Raw genomic sequence first — 16008 nt, forward strand, 5'->3', positions numbered from 1 at the left:
CCCCTACAGAATAAAATATTTCTTGATTTTCTTAAATAGAATTAATAAACTTTATTTCCTGCAACTAAGGTGCTATCTCACACTTCACTGAAAACGTAACTACAATCTGTAAGTACACTTGTAAAAGGTACTTAAAAGTGATTAAAATAAACACCTAACGCCAGACAGCATTGAAAATGTACTGAAATGCACATTCAGGGGAAATAATTAACAAGTAACAAGAACTACTCAATGGTTTAATGTGAATTTAAAACCCTTTTTTCAACGTTTAATCTCCTTTTAACTCTTCGGGGAGGTTATTCAATTTGATTTTGTTATTTATTTCTACTTAATTTAGGTATTGAAAACTTGTGTTTGTTTCAGATTACAGGGAAACATTCTAGACTTTTAAAATTAACCAAGGAAAATTCTGCTTGAACACTATTATAATCAATTTTTTTGCATAAATTTAAATGACAGTGGTTTCAAGAACAAATAAAAAACATTTCGTAGTTTAAAACTATATTTTGCCCGCGGTACCACTCGTTATCGCATGACAGCCGTTCCCCAAACATCAACCCTTCATTCGTAGTATGTATGTCTATATCGAAAATCAAACGATAGTTACTAATTATTATTCCGTGCCTATATTATCTTGGCAAAATTCTTCAGAATCGGTTAAGTAGTTACACACAAACACTACAAAATATCACATCATCATGCTTTAATAAATTTCAAAAATAATCAGACGACATCGCTAAAACTAATCACAATTTGTGCAGCCTATCTATAAACTAGAACATACACACTAACAAGCACATTAAAGATAACACCGTCAGTTTGGAAACAATCAACATTAAATGTCCACGTAATTTAGCCGCATAGTATACCTAGGTACGCTAGATACAGGGTTGTTTTCAGTTAAAGCTAGCCCGCCGGCGTACATGGTCGGACACGAAGCACCCGGCGAATATCACAGAGAGCACTATTCTGATACGGAATATGATACTTGAATGGTTAAAAAGTTTATAATACTGATAGTTTATGTCATCTAGAAAGAAAGAAAGAAAGAAAGAAATCTCAAGCTCTATAGTGCAGAACTTTTAGTCTGTACTAATAATATTATAAAGAAGAAGATTTTGAAGTAAAACTTCTTTAGGCGCGACTAGGGAGTAACTCAGATTTTTTTTTCTGACGGAAGTAACGCTGTGTAGTTTCCGCCATTTAAAAATAATAATTGACTTTTTTTTTTTGACATTTGGCGTGATTTCTGTCACACGTGTTTGGGTTATTAATTTAGTGTTTTGGCTATTTTAACAATAATATATTCACTTTGAGCTGTTTTGTGTTCGTCTTTAAGTGTTTAGTCTGTGGTTATAGTGGTAAGTGTACTAACAATTCACTAATATGGGCCCTGATCCACCCGATCCTAAACCCCCGGACGTCCAGGAAAGAAGCATGGAATTGGACATCTCTCAGAATAAGAGGCAAAGGTGTCCGTCACCTGAGTCTACAGATGAATCTCCAACCAAACGCTTTGTTCCATCTGATCCCATTTCACTTGTTAATCCGTCTATATTTGTTGATCCTATTTTAAATAATCCTATAAGATATAGTGGTGATGAAGTTGGACCATACATTGTCCACGTATCTCGCGTAGAAAACGATCCTTCTGCCGGCCTGTCCATCCGTCCGATCAAATTTGGATCTTTCTTATATAGCCAAAAAGTACCTAATATTTTAAGAGACGGAGTAAAATCTGTTGGCCGCAACAGGATATCGGTTGAGTTTGCATCAGCTGAGGATGCTAATAATTTTTTATCTTTACCTGCTTTGGCCGAAGCTAAATTTAAGGCATTCATTCCTACCTATCATATCACCCGCATGGGTATTGTAAAAGGAATACCGATAGAATGGACCATGGATGATTTGGTGGAGTGTGCAGAATTCCCTAACAGGCACGGTCGCATACTTAAAGCACGTAGACTTAACAAAAAAGCTAGCCATGATGGAATTACAACTTGGGTTCCATCCCAAACGGTGGTACTAACTTTCTTAGGTCAAGCAATGCCATCAAAAATCTATTGTAGATACACTTCACTTCCTGTAGAAATTTACCATTACCCTACCATCCAGTGCCACAAGTGCTGTCGCTTTGGGCATATCCGCGACCAGTGCCGCTCAAAAGAGAGGTGCTACAAATGTACACAAAACCACTCGGGTGACTCCTGTCCCATTCATGAACCTCAAGCACTATGTGTCCATTGCAATGGCACTCACTTCGCCATTGACAAAAATTGCCCGGAACACAGCCGGCAAAAGTCAATTAAACTTTTGATGGCCACAGAAGGTATCTCATTCGAGGAAGCCTCTAAGCTTACCCCTTCAGTGTACAGACCCTTTTCGGAAACAGCCAGTTTCGTTTTTGCGCCTAGATCACAACAATCACCTGTTTTCCCCAACCCTTCTATGAAACCATCCAATAGTGTTCGTCAAACTCGTCCTCCTAATAAAACTTCATACAAAAAGACCTATTCGATACCCCCTCGCACTCATGCACCACTAGGTAAAACATATGATGTAGCTGCACACCGCCAAATAACTCAGGAATTACCCTCTACTCAACCGAATGGTTGTGCTTTATCCCAAAACCCAGACCCCCCGGTTGTACTTAGCTCTAATGTTGAGCTTTATGTTTCAGCCTTAGAAACTTTTCTTAAAAAAATAGATTCAATACCGACCAACGTTGCCCATAGACTTATAAATCTCATCTCTCTATTTAACAGTAATGGCCCTCACAATCCTCCAGTGGAACGCTCAAAGCATTCGTCCGAAATGTCATGAAGTACTTGACCTTATTTCAACCCACAACCCTATAGCTTTTGCCATCTCGGAGACATGGCTAGTTCCCGGAAGTCACTTTCGGATTCCTGGCTTTTTCTGTCTGCGAGATGACAGAGCCGATGGGTATGCTGGAACAGCACTTTTACTTAAACATTGTTTAAATTTCTCTCGTATTCTATTGCCTATGCATGATCAGCGTATTAACGCTGTGGCTGCAAGATGCAATAATGTCTCTATTATTTCTGTCTACATTTCTCATCCTCATCCTTCTATTATACCTGATCTTTCACTTATATTTACCTCCGTACCGTCTCCTCTTTTAGTATTGGGCGATTTTAATGCTCAGCACACTTCTTGGGGATCTTCTGTTTGCAATACATTTGGGCACCTGCTAATGGATCTGCTTGATGACCTTGACCTCTGTGTAATTAACGATGGATCTCCCACTAGGAGAGTCCTTCCTAATCAGAGTCTCTCCTCTGTAGTTGATCTATGTATTTGTTCTTCCTCCTTGGCTCCATCCCTCACCAATTTAACTCTTTCTAGTACTCATGGTAGCGACCACTTTCCTCTTCTCTCTTTCCTTTCCCAGTCTGTTATCCCATTGACTTCCCCTTTCCCACCCCTACTCATGTATAGACTTTGTAAAGCAAACTGGCTGGATTATGCTACTGGTCTTGACAATCTGGTTGAGTCCCTTCCTTCCGTTTCTCTTCAAAACAATTTATGTACTTATTCTGACTTTGTGGATTGTATTAAAAACGCAGCAGCGAATAACATCCCTCTTAAATCCGTTTCCAACTCTGGTTCTCGCAAAGTCTCTCCGCCATGGTGGGACGATGAATGCTCAACTTCTGTCAACTCAAGGAGAGAGGCCGAAATTCAGTACAATGCTTCCATGTCCGTTGAAAATTTTATACATTATAAAAGGATAGCCGCGCGTACCAAGCTTTTTCTTAAAAATAAAAAGAAATCAGGCTGGCTATCATTTTGCGAGAGTCTGTCGCCTAGAACACCTGCATCAGTTATTTGGAAGAACATACGTAAATTTCGTGGCTCTCTTTCTTGTAACGACATAGATTCCAATGACTCCTCAGTGTGGCTTGAAGAGTTTGCTGATAAGTTCTCCCCTCCCTTTGTTCCTTCTTTAGATTCTTTTCCTATGGCCACTGGTCCGCTCGTCTCATCTCATGACAACAATATGGAAGCCATATTCTCCCTGGAAGAGCTAAATGTATCCCTTAGCGGCCTTTTAGACTCTTCTCCCGGATTAGATGGCGTTCCCTATTCTTTCATACGCCAATCCGGTCCCATAGCCAAGCAGTACTTTTTAAACTTAGTAAACTCCTTTTATGAATTCGGTTACATCCCTGACTCTTGGAAATCACATCTCATAATTCCTTTACTAAAACCAGGTAAACAAGCCTGTTGTGCCGACTCATATCGACCAATCGCTCTTTCTTCGTGTCTGTCTAAGATAGCTGAACACATGGTTAAAAATAGACTCGAGTGGCTTGTAGAAAATAGGAGACTGTTATCCGGGTCTCAATTTGGATTTAGAAAGGGTATGAGCGTACTGGATTGTTTAGGCATTTTATCCACTGATATTCGATCGGCCTTTGAAAGAAAGCAGTATTTGGTAGGCGTTTTTTTAGATATAGCGTCAGCCTACGACAGTGTACTTCTTCCGGTACTCAGAAACAAATTGTTACAGCTGAGTATCCCAGTGAGGATGATACGATTTATCTGCAACCTTTTAATGTCAAGATCCATTCAAGTGCGTCATAACTCTCATATTTCTTCCACTAGGCTTACCTGGAAGGGGCTCCCTCAAGGATCGGTATTAAGTCCTCTCCTATATGCTATCTACACTTTCAACTTGGACACGACGGTCACATCATTCTGTGACATACTTCAATATGCAGACGACATAACCTTATTTGCTCAGTCCCATGACATGGATGAAATCACCTCGCGCCTTAATTCAGCTTTGTCGTATCTTCGTGATTGGCTGTCGGATCATGGTATGACTGTATCTGTACCAAAATGCTGTGTTGTAGTTTTCACTAAAAAGCGCCACATTCCCGCACCAACCTTAACACTGGGCGATGAACCAATTCCAGTCACTAATAAAGTTAAGTATCTAGGCGTTATATTGGATTCAAGGTTATCTGGTTCCCCACATGTTAACTACATCAGTCAAAAATGCGAAAAAGGGATTAATATATTACGATCTCTGGCAGGAGTATGGTGGGGGGCCCACCCATACTGTCAGAAACTTATTTATAATGCTGTGGTGCGTAGTCACTTAGACTATGCTTCTTTCATACTCGATCCATGCAATAAGACGGCACTGAATAAACTAGACAAAGTGCAATCTCGTTGTCTACGCTTGATTACCGGTGCAATGAAATCTACCCCGGTTAACGCCCTGCAGGTTGAGTGTGTCGACCCTCCCCTAGCTCTCCGCAGACAGTATCTGTGTGATAAATATTTTTTTAAATCCATCTATAACTCTTCCCATATCCTTTGGCCCAAACTCCATAATCTCCTTCAAATCTCCACTAATCAAAATCTCCGACCCTCTGCTAATTTTTCTTGTTTACTAAAAAGCTTCATAAGATTCACCCGTCTGCCTAATCCTACTGTTCAGTTTGAACTTTATCCTCTCTTCTCCGTTAACTTCCAGTCACTTACGTACAATCCACCCATACTTTTAAATTGTGGCATAACTAAAGATACAATTAACGCTAATGCTACATTTAATGAAATTGTAGCCAATAAATGGCCCAATTGGCACCTCTTTTTTACCGATGCCTCAAAAATGTCCGATATGTCATGTGTGGGAGTCGCTGTTTGGTACCCTCAATCCAGCATTATTCTCCAGTTTAAGTGCCCCCCTTTATCCACTGTTTACACTGGTGAAGCTACAGGCATTCTCGAAGCCCTCAATTTCATTAACTCTCACAACCTTGATAAAGCGGTTATATTTTCCGACTCATTAAGCTGCCTCCAAGCCCTTCTATCTAATCCTTTTCGATCTAAATCCTGTCACCCCTTGATTTTAAGAATACGTGTGGTGCTTCTAAATTGCCTCAATAAGGGTCTCCACATTCAAATCACTTACATACCAGGTCATACTGGTATAGGCGGTAATGAGATGGCTGACTCTTTGGCTAAGTCTGCTACGCAAGTGGGTTGCAATACTCACTCCAGTAATTATAGTCAAGACCTTGTTCCACTATCAAAATTGCGTTTGGATAGGAAGTGGTTGAATCTTTGGCAAGAGTCCAGCCGCACAAAAGGTAAATTCTATTGGGATATTCAGCCTACTATTCCACACAAACCGTGGTTTTTCCGTTTTCGCAAATTTGACAAACTAGTAACATCCACTATCTGTCGACTCCGCTTCGGCCATGCTTGTACTCCTGTCCACCTGGCGAAAATTAGAGTACGTGATCACTCTATTTGTGAGTGTGGTTTGGATGAAGGTACTACTGACCACCTATTCTTTGAATGTACCAAGCTTCGTTCTTCATTACTGGATGTCCTCCCTCCTGAAATCCCTCGTCCCACAAATTTTAAATGTTTGTTGACATTAGTGCCTTCCAAATTTGTTGAAATTCTATCTAAATTTATTTCCTTTAACAAACTAAAGTATTAACCCCTTATTATATTTATAAACTATATTAGTGTATCCTGTAGTCTGTAATATATATAACCTGTATTGTCTTATGTGTTTGTTCTAGCCGCTCCAAGTTGATCAAAATTTCTGCATTTTCCCACTCAGTTCCAAATGTTAAATGTCACAACCGAACAAGTCTAACTGGCTGAAATTTGAGTCCTGTCTCTCCCATATATACTGGACATTGGCGTAGTCCCTTTTTATTGGGTGGAGCCATTAATTAAGAGAAGAAGAAGAAGAAAATAATAATTCTGATTGGTTGTAAGTATATGTCATATACTACACGCTTCTTGACTTATACGCCAGCTAGTGGCAAATATCATAATCAATTAGGATTATTTATTTTCAAATTTTCAAACGGATCAATTGTGAATAGCAAAGTGAATGAAAAATTCAACAGTTTTAAAAACATTATTTTAAATTGCAAAATTTTTTGAAAATCTCTAAATATACTTGTTTATTTATTACTTTTAGGCCCGATTTTTCAATCTTTGGTTAAAACTTACCCGTCCAATAAAGTATTACGCGATAGTATTAAAATGTCACCTGTAAACTGTCAATTGCGGGCAATAAGAATACATTTTTAAATGGTAGTTTTATACGGTATTCGACGAATAAGTTTTATCCAAGGATTGAAAAATTTGCCCTTAAAATAAGTAAATTAAAAATAAATTTTCTGACAATTGCGACATTTTATTAAGTATAATATTCAATAACAAGGTTATATTGACATGTGCGTTTTACTTAAATCGCGCGTAAAGGTTACACGCACACACTTTTTTTTTGTACGCAGTAAGGTCTAAAGCTACTGCAGCGAAAGCTTTTCCCGCCACATTATTATTAGTCTGTGCCGCCACCGTAGCGCGTAGGTAAAAATTCACAAACATCTGATAATTTCAAATTAATTATTTTATTATAAAATTAAGTTAGTTAGTAGGTTACCTACCTACCTGGTTATAGTACAGATGGTATCCAGAACATCAAACTCCTGTCAAAATTAATCCACCGATTAAGAATTATTAAGCCATAAAACATTATTACCACAGTATTTAAATTATTAGGTACCTATGTTTTAATGTATCTACTCTAATGGCTAAGTATTTATTTATTAAAGTGCGTTTTTGAAAATCTTTGCTGATACTAATTCAAATAAATTAAAAGCCATGAAGCCATCAGAATAAGGCCACTACGATGGACGCATCACAACGGATTTAGTCGATCAACAACTATTCTGAGAATGGACTCCATTGTTTTGATCTTGAATAATGTGAATATATTTATTCATTCGAAGTTAAGATGTGAATTAATTGAAATAGATGTGAAATGAAGTTACTTTGTGTCTTTTCTTGAACTTATATTTTATATCATAATAATATGTAGGTACGTAGAGATAAATATAATTGTTATTTATCTATTAACTAAATAGTATTAATTATTAACCAAAAATAAATGTTTTACTGTTTTATGAAAAAAGAAAAATTGCTGAACCCATTTTTTCTGAATTTTTTTAGAATTTGTATTATCAACAGTTCCAATTAAAACCTATTTTAACTAGACATTATATCACACACCACAAAATATATTTTAAGTTAAAGAGTTTCATTTAATAAAAATAGAAATACAAACACAACAAATATAACGATCGCAAATTATCATCGTAATAATAGCTGTTAAATTGGACGTTATCAAAAGCGGGTGAAAATTATATTTATCAAAACCTCACACCAAAAGATTTGTGACGCTCTTAAGCGGTTTCCCGCCAAATTTCGTCTTCAAAACACAATATTCTTTGAACGTGTGACTTAATCGCTTGAAGCCATATAATGCCCTCTGAAAGGGGGTCTTAGGTTCTATATTATAATGAGAAATGGGAATAATACTTATTGTATTCAGGTTGACTTAGGTGGTTATTGACGGAAATTTATGGGGAGAGATTTTATGAAAATTATATGACTACCTATTTTGAGAATATAAATTAGAGTAGGTACTGCTCTTCTGCAACTAAGAACTAATCTATGTAGTTAAATATACAAACTTATAAAAAAGAAAACAAATAAGATATGAAAGAGAGCTTATCTCTATAGTAAAAATTATCAAGGTGCACTAAACTAAAACATTGTGGAACTTAAAATAAACAGAAGAGCGTAAGAAAATATAGATGACTATTGACTAGCTTTCCGATAGGAATGCCATGTATCTATACTAATATTATAAAGAAGAAAAGTTTGTAATTATGTAATTATGTATGTATGTATTGTTTTCACGCATAAACCTCTTAACCGATTTTGATGAAATTTGGCACAGACAATCTTTAGACAATGAGAAAGAACATAGGCTTTTATTGCGAAATATGTACCACGGGCGAAGCCGGGGCAGACCACTAGTAATGAATAGACAAACAAACAAACACCCTTTCGCAATAATAATATTAGCCAGCAAGGATGACACGACAAATTAAGTAATTACGAAAATCGACGTAATCATTGAAGTATGAATAGTTCGTTGTACATGCGGTTATGTCGGCAAAATTATTGAACTTTTGTTAGCGGGGATTATATTAATTGCATTGAAAATCGGCGGTTAAAGCCCACCGTACAGAAATAATGGGATAATGATTTGTATGTGAACGTAATTTAATGAAACTCGATGGGATTCTAAATGGTTTTTAAAATTTCGTAGATTTATAGGTAATGTCGTGGTTTTTTTTAAATTGATTCAAATTATAACTATTGAGCGTGTGTGCTGAGCGCACGTGTCAGAAGTGAAACTTCATTGGCAAAAATCGTCGCCTTACTCCATGACGTGACGGTATTGCCATGAACTTTTACTCTCAACGCGTCTAAAGAAGTTTCACTTAAAAAATAATAATATCATAGGCTATAGCATAAATTATTTTTTTCGCTTTTTACAGAAATAATACAAGAACAAACTTCTATGTTCTAGGTCTTACTATAAATTAGCAGGAAAACAATTCAATATCGTGTATTGAAATGAAATAATTTGTTCTTCTTCTAAAACCTACACAATTTACCGTTTATCGATAAGAACACTTCCAACACTATTAAGAACCCCACGCTTCTCACCATCGTAATAATCTCATAAATGATTGTATATTATTTCCCATTTAAACGTAAGTCGGAGGATATAGGGATGTATCTTTGATTATCTAATATCGATTTCGCTTCGCCACGGTTTCGTAAATAGTGACTTATGTTCTGTTGTTGGAAAACGATTAATTTGTATTGTGTGTGATAATTTTTCTATGTTACTTGAAAAATCTAGAGCGTCGTAGCGCTATATCGCTTATAAGTAAACATTGACTAGAAAAAAAACAAGGTAGGTAGCCGTACAAAATTACAGTCATATAAAATGTTTAAAAACAAACGATTATTCTTTTCCGTGCATGAAAATATTATATTGATCAATTGGAAATTTTAGAGAAATAAACACGTTTGTTATTTTTTGTTTAGTACCAACAACATTTTAAATTTAATATTTCATATTGGTATATTCATTCATAATAAAACGAATTTATCGACATCTCATTTTTTATATTAACTCTACATAGCGTGCTATACACACTCACACCACAAAAAAAAACAAATTACGCAATTTTTAATCACCTCAAATCCTAAGCTACCAAATATCAAAACAGCATCAACATCGTTACATCAAATGCAGATGAATGGATCTGTCAGCAGACCCCATGCGGGCGGGACCACATGTTATCTCTGATTGTGTCCCATGGGACGAATCTATTTAATCCACTCGATGACTTTACAAATTCTTTAAAAGGGGATTTCGTTTTATAGGCTATATATATTTTTGGTGGAAAAAGCTTTGTGTGGATACGATCATTCCATTTTTTTTTATTTCTTTAATCCATAAAAAATATTTAAAATAAATTTAAACTTGTATAAATTTCATTTGAGTACTTTTTAATAAGTAAATACTAATTAGATTAACTAACGCTCCGAGATGAAGCTGGTCATATTTACATAGTAGCTGTGCCCCGCGGTTTTACCCGCGTTACTCTGCTCCCGTTGGTCTCAGCTTAATGGGCTATCTAGCAACAAAATAATTTTTCAAATCGGACCAGTAGTTGAGATTAGATTAGATCCCACTACCTCTAAAAACTGATCCAAAACACAGACCCTTTCGTCAACAGACAGCATTAATATATTAATTAGTGAAAAATACTAGAAAATGTCACTATTGATAAATTACAGTACAAATGAAAAGGGAATTCCATAAAAAGTATATGTAGAACCACAATGAAAATCCCCCACTCGGGGTTGCAATGACTTTCAGTATTCAAATAGATTTTAATCAAATTAATGCGACGCTACACTGTCGCCTGTTTAAAACGTTGGCAATCAGAAAAGGGAATTTCATAGAAAAAAAATTTGATAAAAAAAATGTTTAATATACCTAAAATATATGAACAATGTGTAGAGTATATATGTATATGTACAGTAGTATCTTAGAGTATTTACTCTAAGAATGTAACCGTATTTTTTTGAGGTTGATTAAAAGCAGTTGCGGATTGCGGACAAAATAAAATTTTGATATAAAATTTGTTTATAAAATAACGAAATAATGTCTCAGCCGTAAAAAATCCATTCATTTGTGAAAATGTAATCTAACGAATTATTAAACTTTTAATATTTCAGGAAACCTGCCATTAAACCTTATGATAACCTAAGTACCATTTATTTCCAAAATACCTATGTAAAAATTAGCTCTTAATCTAGATAAATCTTAAGTGTATTTATAGCAGAGATGTAACGGAGCTTCGATTCCGGTTCCGTTAAGTCGGAACTTCCGATTATTATTACACTTTCGGTTCCGATACTTTTGTATCGGATGTTAATCGGAGGTCGAACGAAACAAAGCGGGCGGCGCGCGACGGCCTGTGCCGAACAGGTTCATAGTCTAGCGACCAGCCCAATTTACGAATTCTTCTCCACTAACCCTCGCATTTTTAATTATATGTATTTCTTTTGTACTTTTCAGGTTGCCGTTTTCTCTTTCTTCCCTTAACGATTACATCTTCATTATCAGCCACAATATTCATTTTAATTCTTAAAATCAATGCAGAAACAGAAAACACAAACAGAAATAAATGCGGGAAAGAAAACGAAATGTCACTTGACTGTCATGTCTGCTTTCGCCTGTCAGCTAAAGTTGTTGCAGAAAGGGCATAGACTGTAGTATTAGGCCCTTTCTGCATAAACATCATATTTTGATTACAGATTAAAAAGTATTTTTTGTGTGAATGTATGCCCTTTCTACATGACTTGAAACAAACACCTTTGAGGAACATTTCATAGAACAAATCATAGTTTCCTCAAAAAATGGACTAATGCCCTTTCTGAAGTCACCGATTCAAATCATGTTTTATTTGTCCTTAAACAAACTGACCCTGCCTCCGATTTCGATTCCGATTTCGATTCCGATTTCGATTCCGATTCCGATAAACCAAATTTGAAAACTCCGATTCCGATTTCGGTTCCGATAAAACTACCTCCGTTACATCCCTAATTTATAGATTACTAATAGGTGTTTATGCGACGATTCAAAAGAGCTTCACATAGTATAAAACAAAGTCGCTTTCTCTGTCCCTATGTATGCTTAAATCTTTAAAACTACGCAACGGATTTTGATGCGGTTTTTTTAATAGATAGAGTGATTCAAGAGGAAGGTTTTAGTATATAATTTATTATGTTTTAGACAAAACGGGCGAAGCCGCGGGTGGAAAGCTAGGAAAAGGTAAGTTGATGAAAAATTGTCAGATTTCAATACGCAATGACGCGTGCAATTTTTCCCGCCAACATAAATCAAAATGTGTTAGAAATTCCCGTATTAATACATCATCCGTCAGACAAAATAGGGGAAACACAAAGTAGCGATTTTATACGATTAGTAACATTTTTATTTTTAGCGCGATTCAATGAATTAAATGTATTGTATTGGCAATTTTAGATACCTACCTACCAACAATTGAGTAAAGTTGTACGCAATAATATTATATTGTGAAGGAAATAAGGGTCACTAAAACTAAAACTACTTAAAACCTAAAAATGAACCAATTTTTTTTCTATGTTGGCAATCATGGCCTCTGTTTTATTTTCATAAAATGATGACGTCATACAATCAAAAAATCGGATACTCATCCCGAAGATACATTAACTGCAGTTTATTTGGTCTATTTTTTATTGAAAGTGTGTACCTACACATAGAGGGGATATAACAATATTTGGCTGTGAAGAAATATTATTCACATAACATCTTCTTAATAATACTAATACTCACATAATTTGTAAGTAAATTTGCATGACTATTCTGGAAAATAAGCAACCAAACTGCCAAGTATCATTACAAATCATTCTGTAGTTTACACGTCAAAGAGTAACAAACATACATCCATACATTATTACAAATGTTTGCGCTTATATTATTAGTTTATAGGTTGTATTTATTAGGAAGTAGGATAGTTGCGCAACAATTTACGAGCGAAGCCGCGGGCCACATCCACGATCTCCGTTTAAACTCACGTTGTGGCCTAAACCTTCATTAAGTTTGACAGGTCAGAAAGTTGCAAGTCACCGCCGATCACTTGAGGTCCTCGATCCGCCTTTATTGGGCTTAATCATCCATTGTTGATCTATAGATTATTTCCGTCGGTTGCTTTTGGCCTTTATAATACAGTCATTTAATGACGTCAATATTTATGTTACGTTTGTAAGGTAAAAAAATATATCTTGAGTTAAAAAAGTTGTGCTTTGCACCTGTTTATTAGTGTTTGGTCCAAGCCAAAACTCTATTTAAGAGTTATTTAATACTAGATTGTTTAAAACTATTTATTATGAATGATAAAATAACATAAGGTCATATTATTAATTATTATCATAAAAAATAGATAATATTAATGCAACAAATTATATCTATCCGGAAAAAGAAGGGAAAATTAGTGAGTTAAATCAATTAAAATGGCTTCTGCATTAGCATTTCATAAATGGTTTAAACCGTTTTAATTAGGTAAATGTAATTGGTTTAAATAAGTAGGTACTAAAAAATCTAGATTTCTCGTACTTCTAACAGAATTCAAATATAATCAGCTAATTTCCCATCATTAAGTTAATCCGAATGACACCGCAATTTGTTTATCTCAAAGGAAATAGCCCTTAGATATGATTTATTGATGCTAGGCGTCAAATGGATCTGATTTATTCGTTCTTGTGAATTAAATTGAATATACATAACTACTATCTTCTCATACGGGTTAATCCGGTTCAAACTGGAAAAAAGGTGATTTTATTATTTATATTGTAGAGTAGGTACAATTTACATTATCTGTGGTATTATTATCGATGTAGTTTTCAAATTGTGTAGTGACAGTGAGTATTAGTGAGCTTATTTTTTCAATTTTATAAGCTTCCTATCTAGTACGTATTATTTTTAATACCTTTCAAAGATGACCTAGTGAAAGATTGGCTACTATACTTTTGATTGAAAGTCTAGGGTTCAAAGTTAACTAACCTACATAATATTATATGAATGAAAAATTCAATTAAAAAAAATAATTTAGCAATATATTATCTACTAGCGGTCCGGCCCGGCCTCGCCCGTGGTACCTACATGATTAAACTATCCTATCTCTCAAGTTGGATCGAACTGCACATGGTGTGTGAATTTTATTATAATCGGTTAAGTGGTTTAGGAGGCCATTGAGGACAAACATTGTGACACGAGATTTATATATATTAAGATTATCTAAGTAATTATCCCATAATCATTAAATTAAAATAAACAATCTCTGATAAAAATTCGATAAATGTATCAATGTGTAGACGAAAGATGAGTCATTATAGACAGTTCATTAATTTCAGAGATGTCATCATCGCCTCCGTGGCGCAATTGGCTAGCGCGTTCGGCTGTTAACCGAAAGGTTGGTGGTTCGAGCCCACCCGGGGGCGGAATCTTTTTGTTTGTATTTATTTTCTTAAGATTGAGAAATTAAAAAAAAAATAATTTATAAAAATAATTATTAATATTATGTGTATTGATTTGTACTTCCATTACTTCATAATATACGTTTTTACTATTGTAACATAAATATTTTGAGTTTTTGACGTTTATTATTCGTTATATCAGCTGTTTCTCAGAAATGCGTGAATAGTAGATATCCGTTTATAGGTATGGTACCTATATCTGTGGTATTATATTTATCTTTAATTGCACTTGTTTAAATATGTGCCTGTTAAATGCCAGACTTGATTGCCAATGAAATAAATTCATATAAAAACTAAAAAGCATAAAAACGAGATTACCTTTTCTAATGATTTAAGAAAAATTATGATAACATGGTTGAGTAGATTAGTACAATACTACAATAGAGCAATCGTTCAAAATATATATTAAATCGGCACTTAAAAAGTAAATACCTTTTAATTATTACATCCTACAATTAGTCAAACCCCATTAGAATTTAAACAGAGTGAAAATCTTCGTAATATTCCTTCAACCATTTGTCATGTCCATCGTAAAATAAAATATTTCATACCTATGTACACACTTGATGATTACAAAATGTGCACACAATTTTTTATGTTACCACCTTAACAATAGGTATCAAAACAGCGTAGCATATTTTTAATTTCAGATCACAATTTTCCAGTACCCTGTACGATGTATTTGATAAATGAAACAGCTAAAAGCTTTACTTTGTTAAAAATATACACAAGTGAAAACGTTGTTAATGACCTTTTGTGAAAGGGTAATATTGTTGGACGGAAATATTTTAATTTATTTGTGTGCAAAAAGTAAAATGTTTCGGATACACAACGCGATCATTTTGACATTAATTAAACTAAGAAATGAAACAAGGCTTTAAAAAATACCTTATAAATATGTATTTTTTATTTATTTACTCCTTACTCTACTCTATAAAATAAATTTTATTTATTTGAATGCAATGTAAATGGTAATACTGATGAGACGTCGAATTTCAATATATCACCCCCAATATTGCACGCCTCATAAGCGAAGCGTTGAGGTGGGTACTACTGTAACTTCGCGCAAAACATCTGATTTTTCAAACTTAAAATGTCTTTATGTATCATACATTGCACTTGTAAGATAATACATACACACACATATTAAGAAAAAACACTATTTTTAACGTTCATGATATTTTTGATGTCATTTTTGTTATTTAAACTAGTTAAAAAACAGTTTAAAAAAGTTCTGTCTTGGACGTCCGTGTGTCTGTATGTGCGGATCCTTTTTCTTGTTAACACGATAGCGACCGAAATACTTTACTAATCGAGTCTTTTTTTTTCTCTTACGCTTGAGTATGCTCAGGAATAGAACCCTTTCATTTTTCAGGGTCTGATTCGATGTGGTTTAATTGTTATTAAATAAACAAAAATAATAATTAATAAATATTTATTAAAAAAAAATTATGAGGCGTGCACTTTTGGATTTTCCAAATTATT

At 34.7% G+C, this 16008-nt stretch overlaps 1 protein-coding gene and 1 non-coding gene across 2 annotated transcripts; both read left to right on the top strand.

Moving 5' to 3' along the window:
• The first annotated feature begins 1368 nt into the window (after window positions 1–1368).
• On the top strand, window positions 1369–2823 carry LOC149490126 (uncharacterized). Its single transcript, XM_089709695.1, has one exon. The coding sequence runs from the start codon at window positions 1387–1389 to the stop codon at window positions 2821–2823; it is 1437 nt and encodes a 478-aa protein (XP_089565821.1). The 5' UTR covers window positions 1369–1386.
• An 11590-nt stretch (window positions 2824–14413) lies between these two features.
• Window positions 14414–14487, top strand: TRNAN-GUU (transfer RNA asparagine (anticodon GUU)). The gene has a single exon. It is a non-coding gene; the product is annotated as a tRNA-Asn (tRNA).
• The last annotated feature ends 1521 nt before the right edge of the window (window positions 14488–16008 follow it).

This window comes from Colias philodice, chromosome 2, assembly GCF_061535455.1.
Source record: "Colias philodice isolate Cphi_HAF_F1 chromosome 2, ilColPhil1 Martin Lab GWU primary, whole genome shotgun sequence".
Classification (NCBI taxonomy): domain Eukaryota; kingdom Metazoa; phylum Arthropoda; class Insecta; order Lepidoptera; family Pieridae; genus Colias; species Colias philodice.